The sequence below is a fragment of the Pongo pygmaeus genome, chromosome X (assembly GCF_028885625.2).
Source record: "Pongo pygmaeus isolate AG05252 chromosome X, NHGRI_mPonPyg2-v2.0_pri, whole genome shotgun sequence".
Classification (NCBI taxonomy): Eukaryota; Metazoa; Chordata; class Mammalia; order Primates; family Hominidae; genus Pongo; species Pongo pygmaeus.
In genome coordinates, this window is record NC_072396.2 from 60,747 (window position 1) to 80,746 (window position 20,000).

Sequence of the window (20,000 nt, forward strand, 5' to 3'; positions counted from 1 at the left end):
CTCAGCCTCCCGAGTAGCTGGGACTACAGGCATGCACTACCACGCTGAGCTAATTTTTGGATGTGTTTTTACTAGAGAAAGGGTTTCAGCGTGTTGGTCAGGCTGGTCTTGAACTCCTGACCTCAGATGACCCACTGGCCTCAACCTGCCAAAGTGCTGGGATGACAGGCATGAGCCACCATGCCCAGCCTAGAAATACGTGTTAAAAACCACCGAGAGAACTTGGCCATAAACGTCTGTGGACTTTGCCGTCTCTGGCCGCGGAGTCAGTCCAGCTGGTCCACACAGGGGCACTGGAACGTCCCTCTGGGGGAGCTTCTTTGCAGACCGCATCCCTCTGCCCCCACAGAGATTCCGGCTCAGCAGATCTAGGTGGAGCCCCCAAATTTGCATTTGTAATTATTGCAGGGACCCCACTTTGAGAATCGCTGGTCAACGTCAACTCTCTCTATAAGCCTCATAAGAGATGGCACAGACTTAGTGCCTAAGACGACAGCATTCCTCCCTGTTTATCGCGTGGGGGATAAGAACGTAGACATCTTTGGGGCCATTATTCTGTGTCCCACATGGGGATTAGGATGTGGACGTCTTGGGGGTTGTTATTTTGTCTACCACACGGTGTTACGACGTGAGCATCTTTGAGGTTGGCCACCCACCCCATGTTTTTTTTTTTGGAGCGGGGGATGGAGTTTCGCTCTTGTCCCCCAGGCTGGAGTGCAGTGGCGTAATCTCGGCTCACCGCAGCCTCCGCCTCCCGGGTTCAAGTGATTCTCCTGCCTCAGCCTCCGGAGTAGCTGGGATTACAGGCATGCACCACCACGCCAGGCTAATTTTGTATTTTTAGTAGAGGCAGGGTTTCTCCATGTTGGTCAGGCTGGTCTCCAACTCCCAACCTCAGGTGATCCGCCCGCCTCGACCTCCCGAAGTGCTGGGATTACAGGCGTGAGCCACCCACCACGCGTTATAACCAAAGTTCACCTGATTACCTTGTTGGACATGGTGCTTTCAACTCTTAATTCCTGAGATGCGAACCTCTAACAACGTGACTAGGAGGGATAAACAGACGGGTGAGGCCCGTGACCGTGTAACCTCTCCCCACCCTCACCGTTGCAGGAGGGTTGTTCGTGGCCGGCATCAACCTCACGGAGAACCTGCAGTACGTTCTGGCGCACCCGTCCGAGTCCCTGGAGAAGATGACGCTGCCCAACCTTCCGCAGCTGAGCGCGTGGGTCCGAGAGCAGCGCCCGGGGCCGGGTTCACGGTGCACCAACATCATCGCGGGGGACTTCATCGGCGCAGACAGCTTCGTCAGTGACGTCATCGCGCTCAACCAGAAGCTGCTGTGGTGCTGACGGGACCCTTGTGAAGTTCGGGACGCGGCGGCTGCAGTTTCACCCCCGACTTTCCAAGTATTGTGACTTTGTTTGGGCCAAATATTAGTGATCATAGGACCGATGATAATACGTTTTCTTTTTAATAGAGATGGGGTGGCCGGGCATGGTGACTCACGCCTGTCATCCCAGCACTTTGGGAGGTTGAGGCGGGTGGATCACGAGGTCAGGAGTTCCTGACCAACCAGGAGGTGCCTGACCAACATGGTGAAACCCCGTCTCTACTAAAAATACAAAAATTAGCTGGGTGTGGTGGCGGGCACCTGTAGTCCCAGTTACTCAGGAGGCTGAGGCAGGAGAATCGCTTGAACCCGGGAGGCGGAGGTTGCATTGAGCTGAGATCACACCATTGTACTCCAGCCTGGATGACAGACAGAGACTCCATCTCAAAAAAAAAAAAAAGATGAGGTCTATGTTGGCCAGGTTGGTCTTGAACTCCTGGCCTCAAGTGATCCTCCCACCTCAGCCTCCCAAAGTGCTGGGATGACAGGCGTGAACCACCACGGCAGCCCATAATATGTTTTCTTATTTCTGTATTATTCTTGCTGTGGCGTCTGGAGCCCTTACAGACCCAGGGAGACACTACCCTCCCAACAGCTAATTACTAAACACAGTAACAACCCACTTAGGAGCCGGCCTCCCCTGTCAGCCAATCCCTCGGCTAGTTCTCACACCAAGCCTATATATATGTGTATGTGTGTGTATATATATGTGTATATATGTGTATTTATATGTGTATACATGTGTATGTGTACGTATACATGTATCCATATACATGTACGTATATACATGTCCATACATATGCATGTACGTATACATGTATTCATACATATACATGTACATGTATACGTGTATACATGTACATATATATGTGTATATGTACATATGCACATGTATATACATATATACACAAATATACATATATACGTATGTGTGTATATATATATATTTTTTTTGAGATGGAGTTTTGCTCGTTACCATGGCTGGAGTGCAATGGTGAGATCTCGGCTCACCGCAACCTCCGCCTCCCAGGTTCAAGCGATTCTCCTGCCTCAGCTTCCCGAGTAGCTGGGATTACAGGCATGTGCCACCACATCTGGCTAATTTCGTATTTTTAGTAGAGATGGGGCTTCTCCGTGTTCGTCAGGCTGGCCTCAAACTTCCGACCTCAGGTGATCCACCCACCTGGACCTCCCAAAGTGCTGGGATTACAGGCGTGAGCCACTGTGCCTGGCCGCCGATATTTCTTTAAATTATTTTTAGGGACAGGGTCTTGCTCTGTCATCCAGGCCGGAGGGCAGTGGTACCGTCATAGCTCACTGCAGCCTCAACCTCCTGGGCTCAAGTGATCCTCTCAGCTCAGCCTCCCGAGTAGCTGGGACTCCAGGGACACACCCCCACTCCCGGCTAATTTTTGTATTTTTGGTAGAGACGGGGTTTCACCACGTTGCACAGTCTGGTCTCAAATTCCTGGGCTCCAGTGATCCTCCCACTTTAGCATCCAAAGTAGCCAGGATCACAGGCATGCACCACTATGCCCAGGTAATTTTATTTTTTTGTAGAGACGTGGTCTGGCTATGTTGTGCAGGGTGGTCTCAAACTCCTGGGCTCAACTGATCCTCCCACCTCAACCTCTGCCATAGCCAGGACCTCAGGTGTCAGCCACCACACCGAGCTAATTATTTTTTTTTGTAGAGATGGGGTCTGGCTCTTTTTCTCAGGCTGGTGTGTAGTAGGGGCACAGTCATAGGTCAGTGTAACCTTCAACGCCTGGGTTGAAGGAATCCTCCCGCCTCAGTTTCCCAAGTAACTGGGACTATAGGTGTACACCACCATGCCCAGCTATTATTATTATTAGTAGTCGTAGAAGTATTATGTCTGAGATGGAGTCTCGCTCTGTCGCCCAGGCTGGAGTGCAGTGGCGCAATCTCGGCTCACTGCAAGCTCTGCCTCCCAGGTTCAAGCGATTCTTCTGCCTCAGCCTCCCGAGTAGCTGGGATGACAGGCACCCACCACCACGCCCGGCTAATTTTTGTATTTTTAGTAGAGATGGGGTTTCACCATGTTGCCCAGACTGATGTTGAACTCCTGATCTCAGGTGATCCATCCGCATTGGCCTCCCAAGGTGCTGGAATCACAGGTGTGAGCCACCATGCCCGGCCTCAAGCCAGTATTTCCCTGGCCCTAAATCATTCCTGGCTGAGTCCCAGCCCAGTAGAGCCTGCCCCACAGCCCAGAGTCCAGCTGAAGTGTTCAAAACTTGTCAACCCTCAGCCGTTCCTCAGTCGTGTTGCCCCGTTCTGCGGAAGCCCCTTGAAGGCTGTGGCCTGGGCTGTTTCCTCGTTCATTCCTGCCTCCCGAGCCAAACCCAGGAATCCCCTTGTACCTCTGCGTGGTGTGGCAGCCTCTTCTCTCCGGAAGGGTCAGGAGTAATTTCTTCTTTCAGTGGCCTCTCTGTGCTAGTCCCAGTCACCTCTGTGAATTAAAGTCCTATAGGTACACGGGAGACCACCCCACGGAAGGTGCCCCTGGTCCATGTGGGAGATTCGCACACAGGTTTTCTGCACAGGTTTCTTTCTGCCTCTGAAGCGTGAACGGTCCTAGTTTCAGACACAGATCTTGCAAATACCTTTTTTTTTTTTTTGAGATGGATTTTCCCTCTTGTTGTTCAGGCTGGAGTGCAATGGCACGATCTCAGCTCACTGCAACCTCTGCCTCCCGGGTTCAAGTGATTCTCCTGCTCCAGCCTCCCGAGGAGCTGAGATTACAGGCACATGCCACCATGCCTGGTTAATTTTGTATTTTTATTTATTTTTGAGACGGAGTTTCGCTCTCGTTGCCGAAGCTGGAGTGCAGTGGTGTGATCTCGGCTCACTGCAACATCCACCTCCCGGGTTCCAGCAATTCTCCTGCCTCAGCCTCCTGAGTAGCTGGGATTACAGGCACCTGCCACCACGCCCGGCTAATTTTTAATATTTTTAGCAGAGACGGGGTTTCACCATGTTGGCCAGGCTGGTCTCGAACTCCTGACCTCAGGTGATCCGCCCACCTCGGCCTCCCAAAGTGCTGGGATGACAGACGTGAGCCACTGCGCCCGGCCTATACCTCATTTTCTACATTCCACTTGTTGGAGCCGGTGGTTCAAGTTCCCAGCCAGCCAATGGATGCCAGCGCCATTTTTACTCCCCTTTCCCAAGCAAATCCTGCATTTCTTTGTCGAACGAGAGACATCAGTTTCTCAGGATGGTCCTCAAGAGGGTTATCAAGTCCACGTTGGAATAGGTTCTCTTTGGGACCTAATGACTCATTTTCCAAAAATCCGCTTCTACTTTTGGTACCCAGTTGCCACGGTGAAATGAAGGTGCCCCACATCCAGAAAGACGCACTCCTGCCACAACCGCGGCTACCTCAGCCCCACGGTTCTGCCAGATCAGGGCCCGGGCAGGCCCCGCAGAGATGAAGGAAGAATTTGCAGGGAGCCTCCCTGACTTCCGTCAGCTGTGAATTCTTGTCTGTCAGGAGCGTATCCACAAAATCACCGAATTCATACAGATCGTTTAAATAAATGAACATCATTAAAGTCAAATATGTGTATGAATTTTACTACCACCAACGCAGCCAAGACACCTCTGGCGGCTTTCAGGATAGCAGGCTGGAGGCATCTTTAGAAAATGTTAATTCAGGAGGCCGGGCACGGTGGCTCACGCCTGTAATCCCAGCACTTTGGGAGGCCGAGGTGGGTGGATCACAAGGTCAAGAGTTCGAGACCAGCCTGGCCAACATGGTGAAAATACAAAAAATTACTAAATATACAAAAATATATAAAATAATATATAAATTATAAATATATAAATACATAAAAAATACTAAAAATATAAAAAATTAGCCAGGTGTGGTGGCGGGGGCCTGTAGTCCCAGCTACTCAGGAGGCTGAGGCAGGAAAATGGCGTGAACCCGGGAGGCGGAGGTTGCAGTGCGTCGAGATCGCGCCACTGCACTCCAGCCTGGGCGACAGAGTGAGACTCCATGTCAAAAAAAAAAAAAAGGGTTAATTCAGGCCGGGCACACACAGTGGCTCACACCTATAATCCCAGCACTTTGGGAGGCCGAGTCGGGTGGATCACCTGAGGTCCGGAGTTCGAGACCAGCCTGACCGACATGGTGAAACCCCATCTCTACTAAAAATACAAAAAATTAACCGGGCGTGATGGCAGGCGCCTGTAATCCCAGCTACTCAGGAGGCTGAGGCAGGGGAAATCGCTTGAACCCGGGAGGCGGAGGTTGCAGTGAGCCGAGATCTTGCCATTGCATTCCAGCCTGGGAAACAGTTCAAGACTCCATGTCAAAAAAAAAAAAAAAGTTAATTCACTGGGTACCTTTTTGAGGTCATGGAGCTTTAAAAAAATCAAGTTGTGAGGCCAGGTGCGGTGGCTCACGCCTGTAATCCCAGCACTTTGGGGAGCTGAGGCGGGCAGATCTACCTGAGGTCAGGAGTTCAAGACCAGCCTGACCAGTATAGTGAAACCCCGTCTTTACTAAAAAAAACAAAAATTAACCGGATGTGGTGGCGGGCGCCTGTAATCCCAGCTACTCGGGAGGTTGAGGCAGGAGAACTGTTTGAACTCGGGAGGCGGAGGTTGCAGTAAGCTGAGATCGCACCACTGCACTCCAGCCTGGGCGACAGAGCGAGATTCTGTCTCAAAAAAAAAATACGTACGAGGCATTTTGTTTTCCCGTGGATGGAGACGGCTAATGTGCGTGTAACGGCTGTACAGCCTGGCCACACGCAGGTGAACTTCTCTCTCTGCATCTCTTAGCGGATGGTCTGTGACACATCACGGTCTGGTTTGTTTTTCTTTTTGAGATGGAGTCTCGCTCTGTCGCCCAGGCTGGAGTGCAGTGGCGCAATCTCAGCTCATTGCCCGCTCTGCCTCCCGGGTTCACGCCATTCTCCTGCCTCAGCCTCCCGAGTAGCTGGGACTACAGGCACCCGCCAACACGCCCGGCTAATTTTTTGTATTTTTAGTAGAGACGAGGTTTCACCGTGTTAGCCAGGATGGTCTCGATCTCCTGACCTCGTGATCCACCCACCTCGGCCTCCCAAAGTGCTGGGATGACAAGCATGAGCCACCGCGCCCGGCCTCACGGTCAGGTTTGAAGCTGCTTCTTTAGTAAAACTATTTGCTTTCCCTTCTACTTTTGTGGAAGGGTTCTCTGTGCTGCTGGGAAACCTGATTTTTCGTCATTTCCCCGACACCACCATGGGAAACGAGACCATCTGTGAACACAGACAGCCGGGCGGAGGGGCCGTCGGTGCCCACCAGGGCCATGGCTCACGGCAGGTGCAGGAGGTACTGGAAATGCTGCTCACGGAAGTAAAAACAAAGGTTTAATGTCCTGCTACCGAAACATTCCGAGGGAAAGCAGTTCACAGCAGGCACCGAGGGCCCACTGGAATTGTGTGGACGCTCAGGCTTGGAGTGGATGCTCGGGTGGCCCGCTTTGGGGCAGGTGCGGCCGTGTCACCGGCCTGCACAGTCATCCCAGCAAATGGCTGGGAACGAGACGGGCGCACAACCAGACAAGGAGGACCCTGCTGCACCTGACACCAGGCTGCCCCCAACACAGTGGTAACGCCTCAGCTCCCCAGGCAGCAATGCCCCCACTCCCCAGGCCTCTGTGGGCGTCCGTTCATCCTGGAAAGAGCTTCCGGAATTTGCCGTAGGCTGAGTCGCTGATGATAACCCTCACGTCGGCCGCCCCGTCCTCAGGGATCACGTCCACCTCCTGAACTGTGGCCTCCTTATGCAGCCAGCTGGGCACAGACGCGCATTGTATGGAGACAAGCAGAACCCGTAAGTATTTGGTTAGTTTCATGATAAATAATTACGCTAAAAAGAGCTTAGCTCAAACTATTCATTCATCAGACTGTCCTGTTTACTCTTTTTGTTTTTTTTTGAGCCGGAGTCTTCCTCTGTCACCCAGGCTGGAGTGCAGTGTCGCGATCTCGGCTCACTGCAACCTCGGCCTCCTGGGTTCCAGCAACTCTCTGGCCTTAGCCTCCTGAGTAGCTGGGATGAAAGGCATCCACCACCAGGCCTGGCTAATTTTTGTATTTTTAGTGGAGACGGGGTTTCACGTTGTTGGCCAGGCTGGTTTTTCGAACTCCTGGCCTCAACTGATCTGCCTGTATCAGCCTCCCAAAGTGTTGGGATTACAGGTGTGAGCCACTGCGCCTGACGTAATTTTTTATTCTTTTATTCTTTTTTTTTTTTGAGACGGAGTCTCGCTTGTCGCCTAGGCTGGAGTGCAGTGGTGCAATTTCGGCTCACTGCAAGCTCCGCCTCCCGGGTTCACGCCATTCTCCTGCCTCAGCCTCCCGAGTAGCTGGGACTACAGGCGCCTGTCACTGCGCCTGGCTAATTTTTTGTATTTTTAGTAGAGACGGGGTTTCACCATGTTAGCCAGGATGGTCTCGATCTCCTGACCTCGTGATCCACCCGCCTCGGCCTCCCAACGTGTCAGGATTACAGGCGTGAGCTACCGCACCTGGGGTAATTTTTTATTCTTTGTAGAGATGGGGTCTCACTATGTTGTCCAGCCTGGCCTCAAACTCCTCTCAGCTCAAGCAATCCTCCTGCCTCGGCCTCCCAAAGTCTTGGGGTTACAGGCCTGTGCCACGGCATCTGGCTGGAGCTTGCTTTCTTATTCGTAGGGAGACCTGTACCCCTTGACTGTCAGCACAGATTAGGCACCTGTTGTATGCACAGTCAGAAATGTACATTTGATGCAAACCCATTCATCTCGTCTGTACATCCTAAAGCTCTCGGGGATCCCACAGCTCCTTCTGCACCCACGAAGAGCCCGTTTCAGAGCCAGAGACCGGCATCCAGAGCAACATCCCGTCTCCTGCCCCTGCAGGCTGCTCACCTGAGCTGCGCCCCTGCGAGCCTCACGCGGAGAGTGAGGATCTGTCTCCTGGTCGCCTTCAAAACCGCCGCATCGAGCTCAGCTTTCAGCTCCTGGAGCCCGTGGCCCCGCAGGGCAGACACAGGCACGACGTTGGGTTCCGTGGGGCTGTACCTGCGAGGGTGGGGATGCCACAGGCCCCGCTCAGCCTTGGAGTGGCTGGAAGAAATCAGGGTCCCCAGGAGTCCACTGCCCACGGGGCACAGCCCGGGGCCACTCCCTGCATCCTGGCTGCCACCGCTGCGGTTCACACAAGGAGACACGGCATCTCCCCACCCGGCTGCAGCACGTGCAGGGGAAGGAGACGCTTGCGGGCCCCAGGGCCGGACTCACCCGGGCACGAGGTCCACCTTGTTGTGAATCTCCACCATGGAGTCCAGGAGCGGGGCGGGCAGCTGCAGGCCGCGCAGTGTGGACAGAACGCTGCATTTCTGGAGCTCCGCCTCGGGGTGGCTGATGTCCCTCACGTGCAGGATGAGATCCTGTGGGCCAGGCCGTGCGGTCAGAGCTGCGGAGCCTCTGGTCCCCGACCCCAAGCTTGCAGACAGGCCCAGGAGAGGGGCTCACACGAGCTCCCAACGACAGGCTGGACGTGGGAGGTACGCCTGTGTGCAGGCCCCTCGGACACCCCGGGACGGGGGCTCCTGGACTAACGGTGGACGCGGGGCCACCCAGCTGCATTTACCCAACCTTCCAAGCCACAGGCGGCAGCTCCGCACCCCTAGACCCACGCGCAAGGGGGTGCCGTATATGAGCACCCAACCACCACCTGCTCACCCAGTGGGTCTTCATTCAAAGCTTTGGGCGGCTTCATCCTCCTGTGAAATCTTTTTTAACAGCAGAATTATTTCCTCTTTAAAGGATGTTTTTTCTCGCGTTTTAAAAAAATCTTACAGGCAGGTTCCTTACGTAAAATTTGAAAAACACGGGAAAAAAAAGCCGTGTGTAATTCTCCGACTTATACTACCGGGGTATCCACGTCTACTTTTTGTTTGTTTGGATGTACTTAATACAAATAAAATAATATTTTTCCTGTAACTGAGGCACTTTGGGAGGTGGCTTGAGCCCAGAAGTTTGAGACCAGCCTGGGCAAGAGAGCGAGACCGTTTCTACAGAAAGAACAAAATTTAGCCATGGCCTGGTTGTGCGTGTTTGGGGCCCCAGCTACTCAGGAGGCTGAGGTAGGAGGATCACTTGAGCCCAGGAGGTCGAGGCTGCAGTGAGCTGAGATCATGCCACTGCACTCCAGGTGACAGAGCGAGACCCTGTCTCTAAAAAAGAAAAATAAAAACAAAAAAAAAATTTCATCCTGGGAAAGTTTTAGACTTTTTGTTTTTTTTCTTTTTTGAGATGAGTCTCACTCTGTTGCCCAGGCTGGAGTGCAGTGGTGCGATCTCGGCTCGCGGCAAGCTCCGCCTCCTGGGTTCAGCCATTCTCCTGCCTCAGCCTCTCCAAGTAGCTGGGACTACAGGCACGTGTCACCACGCCCGGCTAATTTTTTATATTTTTAGTAGAGACGGGATTTCACCGTGGTCTCGATCTCCTGACCTCGTGATCCGCCCGCCTCGGCCTCCCAAAGTGCTGGGATTACAAGCGTGAGCCTGTTTGTTTTCTTAAGACGGAGTCCTACTCTGTCACGCAGGCTAGAGTGCGATGGCGCCATCTCAGCTCACTGCAACCTCCGCCTCCCAGGTTCAAGCGATTCTCCTGCCTCAGCCTCCTGAGTATCTCAGATTACAGGAACCTACCACCATGCCGGGCTAAATTTTTGTATTTTTAGTAGAGACGGGGTTTCACCATGTTGGCCAGGCTGGTCTCGAACTCCTGACCTGAAGTGATCCACCCGCCTCGACCGCCCAAAGTGCTGGGATTACAGGCGTGAGCCACCGCGCCTGGTCCATAATTTATTGTCGGGAGGAGTCAAAAGCGGAGCCCAGGCTCCAGGTGGGATTCAGTTCCATCTCCTCGCGGAGGTGGCAGCTGTGTTCGTTCTTTGGGACATTTGCTGCTTCTCCTTCAGGGCAAAAAACAAAGCTGTAGCCTGAATGTCACAATCTCACACCTCGTTTTCCTGCCTTGTTGCTTGACAATACTTCCCCGTGCTCTTCATGAACTTGGAAAGTCTACGGTACGGACGGAGTGGGCAGCTCACTCAGCTCCCTAGGGCCGGGGGCAGTTCCGGAGCCGAACAGCACCCCGCCCCAAAATCCACATCCACCAGCAGCCTCAGAATGGGACCCTACCCAGAATTAAGATGTCTGCGGATGCAGCTGGTGAAGATGAGGTCGAGGTGGAGCCGAGTGGGCCCTAAATCCAACGACTGACCGGTATGTTTATGCGAGAAAGAGAGAGATGTGGGGTAGACACAGAAGAGAAGGGGACCTTGCTTGGAAATGGAGTTTTTGCAGATGTACTTAAGATGAGGTGACCTTGGGTTTATCCAGGTGGCCCCTAAATGCAATGACAGGTATCCTAGGAGACGCAGACACAGAGGAGGAGGCCACGTGGAGACGGAGGCAGAGACTGGAGTGATGCGGCCACAAGCCCAGGGATGCCTGGAGCCCCCAGGAGCTGGGAGAGGCAGGAAGGATCCTCTCCTAGAGCCTCCAGAAGGAAGTGGATACAGTTGAAATGGGTTGAACCATAGTCTCCCCGAAAAGCTCTGTCTACATCCTAACTCCCTCAACCCATGAATGGGACCTTATTCGGATATAAGGTCTTTAGAGATGTAACTAAGTCAAGGATTTTGAGATGAGATGATCCTGGATTAGGTGAGTCGTAAATCCAATGATAGGTGTCCCTGTAAAGACAGCAGAGGAGACGCAGACGCAGAGGAGAAGGCCACGTGGAGACGGAGGCCGAGACTGGAGTGATGCGGCGACAAGCCCAGGGACGCCGGGAGCCCCCAGGAGCTGGGAGAGGCAGGAAGGACCCTCCCCTAGAGTCTGTGGTCAGCTCCCACTTTCTGGAACTGTGGTGGAGTTGCTTCCTGTGGTTTCCAGCCCCCATCTGTGGCCCCTTTTGCAGTGACAGCCTCAGGACCCCACAGGTGTTTCCAGGGTCTCGGTGTTCATCGATCGTCAGGCGTCACCGTGCTGTGTCCGCCCCTGCCCGCACGTCTGTGACACGCACGGTCACTCTCACTGTCTGTCGGGTCTGTGACATGGAGCAGGTGCGCCCGGGAACACGCTTACGTGTTCGGGCATAAGAACACGGTCCTGAGTGCTGGTGAGGCTGCGGCAACCGCTCAGCCTCTCGCCCGGGGACATGGGAGGCTTGGGGGACACTAAGTCTGAACCCCAGGAGGCAGCTGTTGTTCCGGCCCTGAGTTGTGTGGGTGTCCAAGGGCCTGGCCTCTGGGCCGGGTGGGTGTCCAAGGGCCCGGCCCCAGGGCATGGGAGGCTCGGGGGACGCTAACTCTGAGCCCCAGGAGGCAGTTGTCCTGGCCCCAAGTTGTGTGGGTGTCCGAGAGCCCAGCCACTACCTGAGTGTGTTTCCGAGCGCCCAGCTCCTGGGCCGAGTGGGTGTCCGAGCACCCGATCCCCGGCCGTCCCACACTCACCGAGTGGGCCACGTCTTCCAGAGTGGCGGAGAAGGACTCGATGAGGCCGTGCGGCAGCTGGGAGAGGAAGCCGATGGTGTCCACGTACAGGACGGTCATGCGTGAGGGCAGCGTGCCCGCGTGGGCCGTGACGTCCAGCGTGGCAAACAGCTGGTCCCGCGGCTGGATGGCGGCATCGCCCGTCAGCGCCTTGATCAGCGTGGTCTTTCCTAGGAGGGCGTGGAGGTCAGGGTGCTGCCGAGACCCTTGTGTCCCAACTCCTAGCGCCGCAGCCGGGCCCTCCGAATGGAGACCACGGCACCCTCTGGGGGGCCGCACCCCGGGCTACACGGTCTCCGAGCTCCTCGGACACCCCCGGGCCAGACACGACGCGTGGGATGAAGCCACCGTCGCTGCTCTCAGGCCGATGGAGCGGGGCCGCCGTGTGGACACGGGAGATGGTGGTGTAGACGGGTGTGTGTGTGAAGGTGTGGATGGAAGTGAGGTTGTCTGTGTAGATCTGGCAATGGCGTAGATGGTGGGATGGTGTAGATGGGGTGGTGGTGCTTGTATAGACAGGGTGGTGGTATAGATGGGGCAGTGGGGATGGTCTAGACAGGAGGATGGTGTAGATGGAGGGGAGGCTGTGGTATAGACAGGGTGGTAAAGCTCTGGATGGGAGAATGGGGTTGATGGCATCCTCACCGTGGCTGCTGTACCCCACATAGAGACCACGGGAACCCCTCCCCTGGGCACGTCCTCACCGGTGTACCCCACACGGCGACCACAGGAACCTCTCTCCTGGGCAAGTTCTCACCACAGCTGGTGTATCGCACACAGAGAACACGGGAACCCCTCCCCTGGGTGAGTCCTCACTGGTGTACCCCACACGGAGACTGCGGAAGGCCCCTCCCCTGGGCGCGTGCTCACCGCAGTTGGTGTACCCCACCACGGAGATCACGGGGAACTCCCGCCTCGTCCGCTGCCGGCGGAGCAGGTGCCTCTTCTTGCGAAGCCTGTCCAGGGCCTTCCTGATCTTGGCCTCCTTCTCTCTCAGGAGACGCTGCTGCAGCTGCATGAAGGATTCTCCTGAAAAACACCCGAGCTGGTGAGGCGGTGAGCCACGCCGGGAAAGGCGCAAGAGCGGGCGGTGCCGTGGAGGGTCTGCGGGGGCCCGGGGCCTGCTCCTGCTCCAGCATTTGGGGGCCCGGCTGCTTTCCCCAGCAGCAGCCCCAACACTGTCCTGTTCCATGAGAAAGGGCTCTGCTCAGCGGAACGGGATCTCGCCTCCGGGCGTCCACCTGTGAGGTCAACGAGGGCTTCCCGTGACTCGGGGAGAAAGTAAAGGCCAGATCACTATGGAGGCCTCCGAGCGGGACACGGCCCGGGACGGTATCGTGAGTGGGCTCAGTGGGGCCCCGTTCACATCCGAAGTCCCAGAACGTGGGAATGAGACCTGATTTGGAAATATGGTCTTTGTAGGGTCTCAAGATATCATCCTAGGTTAGGGTGGGCCCTAAGGCAACGACTTGTGTCCTTCTAAGAGGCAGACACTGGAGTGACGAGGCCACAAGCCCAGGGATGCCTGGAGCCCCCAGGAGCTGGGAGAGGCAGGAAGGACCCTGCCCTAGATCCTCCAGAGGGAAGTGGATACAGTTGTAGTGGATTGAACTGTGGTCCTCCTAAAAGATCTGTCCACATCCTAATTCCCGGTGAATGGGACCTTATTTGGAAGTAAGATGTTTGTCATAAGTGAAGGATCTGGAGATGAGATGATCCTGGAGTAGGGTGGGCCCTAAATGCAATGGCAGGTGTCCTTCAGAGACAGAAGAGGAGACACAGACACAGAGGAGAAGGCCGCTTGGAGACGGAGGCAGAGACTGGAGTGATGCGGCCACAAGCCCAGGGATGCCTGAAGCCCCCAGGAGCTGGGAGAGGCAGGAAGGATCCTCCCCTAGAGCCTCCAGAGGGAAGTGGTTACCATTGTAGTGGATTGAACTGTGGTTCTCCTAAAAGATCTGTCCACATCCTAAGTCCCAGAACCTGTGAATGGGACCTTATTTGTAAATAAGGTGTTTGTCGTAAGTTAAGAATCTTAAGATGAGATCGTCCTGGAGTAGGGTAGGCCCTAAATGCAATGACAGGTGTCTTTCTAAGAGACAGAAGAGGAGACACAGACACAGAGGAGGAGGCCACATGGAGACGGAGGCAGAGACTGGAGTGATGCGGCCACAAGCTCAGGGACGCTCGGAACCCCCAGGAGCTGGGAGAGGCAGAAGGAGCCTCTGGAGGGGGCGCAGCCATGTCTCACCTTGATCTCAGAGTTTTGGTGTCCAGGAGGGGAGAGCATAGATCTCTGCTGCTTAAATCCCCAGTTTGTGGCTACTGATTTAGGCAAAACCTCCAAAAACCACCAGCATCTCCTATCTCCTCAAATGCTACCAGGAGACGGAGCCCCCAGACGGCCCCCACCCTCTTGGAATCTTCCAGGGCTAAGGAGTGTGGCTGCCGCTGACAACCGCGTTGTGAGGACGCCCTGGGACACCGCGCCCGGCCCTGTTTACCTGACCCCATGATGTAGCGCGAGCCGACTCCTCGGTACAGGTGGGCGACGTCCTTTATCAAGTTCGACCTGGTGTGGGAACGAGAGTGGCTCGGTCTCTGCAGACGCTCTCTCCCTCCCAGCAGAGGTCGAGGTGAAGGTGAAGGGGGCACTGAGTGGGGGCCTCCAGGCAGAAGGGAGGAGCTGGTGTTGCGGCCCCGCTCCGTGTGTAGCTCAGACACTGTGAGTGAGGCGTGTCCCGGGCCGAGGGGACCCAGCTAGCGGGCAGCCGGGGGCAGGCAGTGGGGGCAGCAGGCCCCGGAGAGAGAGCCCACATGGTGCTTTTCTTTTTTTTTTTTTTTTTTGAGATGGAGTCTCGCTCTGTCGCCCAGGCTGGAGTGCAGTGGTCCGATCTCGGCTCACTGCAACCTCCACCTCCCGGGTTCACGCCATTCTCCTGCCTCAGCCTCCTGAGTAGCTGGGACTACAGGTACCCACCACCGCACCTGGCTAATTTTTTGTATTTTTAGTAGAGACGGGGTTTCACCATGTTGGTCAGGATGGTCTTTTTTTTTTTTTTTTTTGAGACGGAGTCTTTCTCTGTTGCCCAGGCTGGAGTGCAGTGGCGCAATCTCAGCTCGCTGCAAGCTCCACCTCTGGGCTTCACACCATTCTCCTGCTTCAGCCTCCTGAGTAGCTGTGATTACAGGCGCCCGCCACCGCGCCTGGCGAATTTTTTTCTTGTATTTTTAGTAGAGACGGGGTTTCACCGTATTAGCCAGGATGGTCTCGATCTCCGGACCTTGTGATCCGCCCGCCTCGGCCTCCCAAAGTGCTGGGATTACAGGCGTGAGCCACCGTGCCCGGCCCCCATGGTGCTTTTCTTCCTCGCGTACCCCCAGAACGACCTACAGGTGACTACAGAACGGAGGGGTTCCTGGAGTGGGCGTGACGGTTGGCACGGCCCCGGTGCCCCACGATACCTGTGCAGGGGGATCTCCGCCAGGGCCACCTGAAGCCGGGCCTCCCTCGTGCGGGCGTTGCAGCGGAAAATGTGTAGGACGATTGTGAAGCGGTCAAACACCTCCACGCCCCAGGCGGCTTCTAGTTCTTTCTGCAAAAGGAGAGAGCAACTGAGAAGCCACAGCGGAAGGCCAGGCCCTGGTGGCCAACCTGAGAGGAAGGAGGACGTCTCTAATGCCTTAACCCTACCATGTCCCCTTCTGTCCCCATCTGTCCCCGCCTGGCGGTACGCTGTGGCGTCCATTCCTTCATCAGGCGGAGTGCAGGGACAAACACCAACCTCAGAGGGAGGGAGGCACCCCTAATGCCTTAACCCCACCGTGTCCCCATCTGTCCCATCTGTCCCCGCCTGGCGGGACGCTGTGGCGTCCATTCCTTCATCAGGCGGAGTGCAGGGACAAACACCAACCTCAGAGGGAGGGAGGCGCCCCTAATGCCTTAACCCCACCGTGTCCCCATCTGTCCCATCTGTCCCCCGCCTGGCGGGACGCTGTGGCGTCCATTCCTTCATCAGGCGGAGTGCAGGGACAAACACCAACCTCAGAGGGAGGGAGGCGCCCCTAATGCCTTAACCCCACCCTGTCCCCATCTGTCCCATCTGTCCCCGCCTGGCGGGACGCTGTGGCGTCCACTCCATCACGCGGAGTGCGGGGACAAACACAGCAAGCCACATCCTGTGGTACCTTGGTCGGAGCAGCCATCCTCTCCACGTTCAGGAAGACGCACGTGATGTGTGGGGACCCTCGGATCTTTTCTAACAGAAAGAGGAGTCCCGTCAGAGGCTGGCCATCTGGGCCCGTGGACTGTGGGAGGAGCCCACGATACCCTTTGTGGGATGCACCCGGAGAGCTCAGTTCACAGGCGTCCCCGACTTCCTGAGCACGAGACCCGGGATCCAGGAAGTCAGCGTGGGAGGGGGTGTGTCTCTAGGGGTGTGTGTCTCACAGACAGACATGCACACGGTGAACACATCCCAGCAGGGACACATACACACATATACGCACACACATAGTAAACACATCCTGACAGGGACAGACACGGACAGACACACAGTAAACACATCCCGACGGACAGACAGACACACACACATGCAGACACACAGACACACACACAGAGTAAACACATCCTGACAGGGACAGACACACACACACACAGACACACAGGCACACGGTAAACACATCCCAACAGGGACACAGACACACACACACACAAACACACAGTAAATACATCCCGACAGGGACAGACACAGACAGACACACAGACACACACACACAGAGTAAACACATCCTGATGGACAGACACACACACACGCAGACACACACACAGAGTAAACACATCCTGATGGACAGACACACACACACGCAGACACACAGACACACACACAGAGTAAACACATCCTGACAGGGACAGACACACACACAGACACAGAGACACACAGTAAACACATCCCAACAGGGACACACACACACACACACACAAACACATAGTAAACACGTCCCGACAGGGACACGCAGACACACAGACACAGACATACAGACATACAGTGAACACATCCCGACAGGGACACACAGACACACACACACATGCACGGAGAACACAGCCGGTGGAACACACACACACACAGACACAAACACAGTGTAACACATCCCGACAGGGACACACACAGACACACATGCACCGTGGACACATCCCAGTGGGGACACACACACTCACACTCACACACGCAGTGAACACATCCCGGCCGGGGTGAGATGCATCTGAGTCAGGCAGGGAAGCCGACCCCGACCTCGGCAAGAGACCCAGGGAAGCTGACCCCCACCTGGGCAAGGGAGTAGCATCTTCCTAACTCTGTACTGTAAGCGAGATGGTCAAAAACCTGGGAAGCACAAGGATCCCATGCTGGACCCCACCCTAAGAGACTGCTGGTGGGGTGGCGGCACCCAGAAGGAGGATTTGGCTGGGGCCTGCAGGGGCAGGTGGGGTTACAGCCGGTCCACTGCCTACCCTGTTTGTTGGACTCTATAAACTGCCCCGACCTAATCTTTACCAGTTAAAGTCTCTCCAGGGCCTGGTGTGAGTCTCGACACAGGTAAAGCCTCACCATCCTCCGACTCCTACTGGTGTGTGCTCCCAGCTGACCTGGGCAATCCAAGAGGCCGCTTCCCCTCTGGCCCCGCAAGACCCGCGTACTTCAGCGTGTCTCGGTTGAATGTTCTCGGCAGCAGCGGACAGGAAAGGAAGTTTGGGGAAGAAGCTGGTCTGCACGGACCCACCTGTCAGGTGCTCAAAGTTCCCTTTGCCGAAGATGAGCTTCTTGTCCGGCGTTTTGGTGGACACGACCATTGTCTGTACCACGGACCAGCCGTCCAGCGTGTGCACCAGCGCTGTGGCCTCTGCCACCTGCCACTCGGCTGCGGGGACACAAGGGCCGCCGTGAGAGATGCTTCCCTTCCGGGTAAGCCCGGGGTCCCCGTCCACACCTGCCCGGGGATGCCTCCTCCTGCCCTTGAGACAATCTCCCCGGAGAAGGCACCTTGAGCCGCCGTTTGTCCCCCGATATGACTCCGTCCCCCGCAGGGCCTCTAAGTAGGAATCTGACGGGGGAAGGACGCCGGAGCCACAGCGGGACACGAGGGCGATCCTGCCTTACATGGAATTTGGGCTCCAGGCGGGCGCAGCAGGGAACCGGGGAGCTGCGGGTGCTCAGGGATTACTGAGGAACCACGGGCAGGTTTTGGGAGGAGAGAGGCAAGAGGTCTGCGCGCTGTTCTGAGCAGTTTGGGGCTTCAGCTGTTCCAAGAATTGACCATTTTGGAAAACACCCGTAAAGAAAAACCACTCATCGACTACAGAAACTTCCAAGGGAAAAATCAACGTTTTTGAGAGTCTGGCACGTGCAGCGACTTATTCATTTACATTTCCTCCTAAGGGAGTGGCGTGGCGTGGCGTGGCGTGGCGTGGCGTGGCGTGGCGTGGGGTGGGGGGACTCGACACCGATTGGTCCGCTGGACGCCCTTCCTTCCCTGACCTCAAACACACCGTGCCTACCTCTAACCCAAGGCAAGAGAAACGTGGGTCCCATCGGCGAGAACCGGCCCACCCAATCCCACGGGGCTCCACCCCATAAACTCCGCCCCCGCAGCCCCGCCCACGCACCTCCACCTATGACATCCTCCCCTCTTCCCCATAAGCCCCGCCCTTTCACCCATGGGCCCCTCCCCCCGACCCCGCCCATGCACCTCCACCTATGAGATCCTCCCTCAGAGCCCCGCCCCCGCGTCACCACCCATGAGCTCTTCCCCTCAGAGCCCCGCCCCTCAGCCACGCCCTGACATCTCCACCCATCAGATCCTCTCCTTAGAGCCTCGCCCCCTGAAGCCCCGCCCCTACGTCGCCACCTGCGATCTTCCCATCAGAGCCCCGCCCTGCGTCTCCACCTATGAGATTCTCAGGTCAGAGCCCCGTCCCTGAATCTCTACCTATGAGCCTCCCCAGAGCCCCGCCCTTGCGTCTCCACCTATGAGTCTCCCGAGTCCCGCCCCTGAATCTTCACCTATGAAATCCTTCCTGCAGAGCCCCGCCCTTGCACCTCCACCTATGAGAGTGTCCCCGCAGAACCCCGCTCCTGAATCTCCACCTATGAAATCGTCCCTTCAGAGCCCCGCCCCTGAATCGCCACCTACGAGCCCCTCCCCTCAGAGCCCCGTCCCCAGGTCTCCAGCTCCTGTTTCTCCCCTGAAAGCCCCGCCGCGGTCACCTCGCGTCATCTGCGGCTTCCCGGGGCCCCACTTGACGTCAGGGTGAACCAGACACACGCGCTGGGTGCCCGCCGGCAGCAGAGGCTCCCCCCGCAGCAGCTCCTCCTCCGCGTTCTCGTCCGCATCTTCCAGCTCCTCCTCGTCGTCTCCCGCGCGGCTTCGGCCGCCGTCCGCCCGCAGGCCCCGCCCTCCGCTCCATGGCCCCTCCAGATTCACGGGGCCCCTGCGGCCGACAGCGGCGAGCGCGCGCGCGGGGCAGAACGGCGCGGTTGCCCTCGGAGCCGGGCGGCTGCGGCCCACGCGGGAGAGCCGCAGCCCCGGGCGTACGGCGGCCCGCAAGGCCCACATGGCGCATCGGGCGGCTGAGCGGCGGCGGGGCTGCCCACAGGCCACTCCCCGTCACGTGCTCGTGATTGGCGTGCGGCCAGGGCGGGCTCAGGAGCGCCTCTCCACGGCACAGGGCGTGCTTCTCATTGGTCATCCCGCGTCACGTGCTAGAGATTGGCGTGCAACCGGTGGGGGGGGCTCACCAGCGTCTATGCCCGGCACAGGGTATGCTCCTCATTGGTTATTCCGCGTCACGTGCTGGTGATTGGCGTGCAGCCGGGGCGGGCTCACCAGCGCCTCGCGCCTGCAGGGAGCGTGCTCCTTATTGGTCATCCCGTGTCACGTGCTGGTGATTGGCGTGCGGCCGGGACGGGCTCACCAGCGCCTTTCCCCGCAGGGAGTGCTCCTCATTGGTCGTCCGGCGTCACGGGCTGGTGATTGGCACGCGC

General features: G+C 56.6%; 2 protein-coding genes across 14 annotated transcripts in view; one reads left to right on the plus strand and one right to left on the minus strand.

Moving 5' to 3' along the window:
• LOC134737522 (PI-PLC X domain-containing protein 1) overlaps nt 1-7,185 on the plus strand; it is a 26,344-nt gene extending 19,159 nt beyond the window's left edge. For 9 of the 13 annotated variants that reach the window (XM_054471025.2, XM_054471027.2, XM_054471026.2 and 6 more), the window contains exon 7: nt 1,114-4,977. In XM_054471025.2, the coding sequence (XP_054327000.1) occupies nt 1,114-1,352 (239 nt within the window). In that variant the 3' untranslated portion in view covers nt 1,353-4,977. Of the gene's footprint in view, nt 1-1,113; nt 4,978-6,599 lie in introns of those variants that run through there. The other 4 variants (XR_010125442.1, XR_010125440.1, XR_010125441.1 and 1 more) reach the window with 2 other exon arrangements.
• Nucleotides 6,759-19,592, minus strand: LOC129024030 (putative GTP-binding protein 6). Its single transcript, XM_054471042.2, has 10 exons — nt 19,224-19,592; nt 17,740-17,877; nt 16,150-16,220; nt 15,427-15,557; nt 14,466-14,533; nt 12,832-12,990; nt 11,923-12,131; nt 8,694-8,842; nt 8,322-8,474; nt 6,759-7,206 (listed from the first exon to the last, which is right to left on the minus strand). Exons 1-10 carry the CDS (start codon nt 19,570-19,572, stop codon nt 7,083-7,085), a joined length of 1,551 nt encoding a protein of 516 aa, XP_054327017.1. The 5' UTR covers nt 19,573-19,592; the 3' UTR covers nt 6,759-7,082.
• Nucleotides 19,593-20,000: the final 408 nt, after the last annotated feature.

Bases quoted from the DNA above. Each gene is read 5' to 3' on its own strand.
- LOC129024030 (XM_054471042.2), bottom strand. From the start codon at position 19,572: ATGTGGGCCTTGCGGGCCGCCGTACGCCCGGGGCTGCGGCTCTCCCGC. The intron at 12,991-14,465 runs GTAAACAGGGCC...GGTGTTTTTCAG, and splicing joins GCGCTACATCATGGGGTCAG to GAGAATCCTTCATGCAGCTG. The intron at 8,843-11,922 runs GTGAGTGTGGGA...CCTGGCCCACAG, and splicing joins TGGAAGACGTGGCCCACTCG to GATCTCATCCTGCACGTGAG.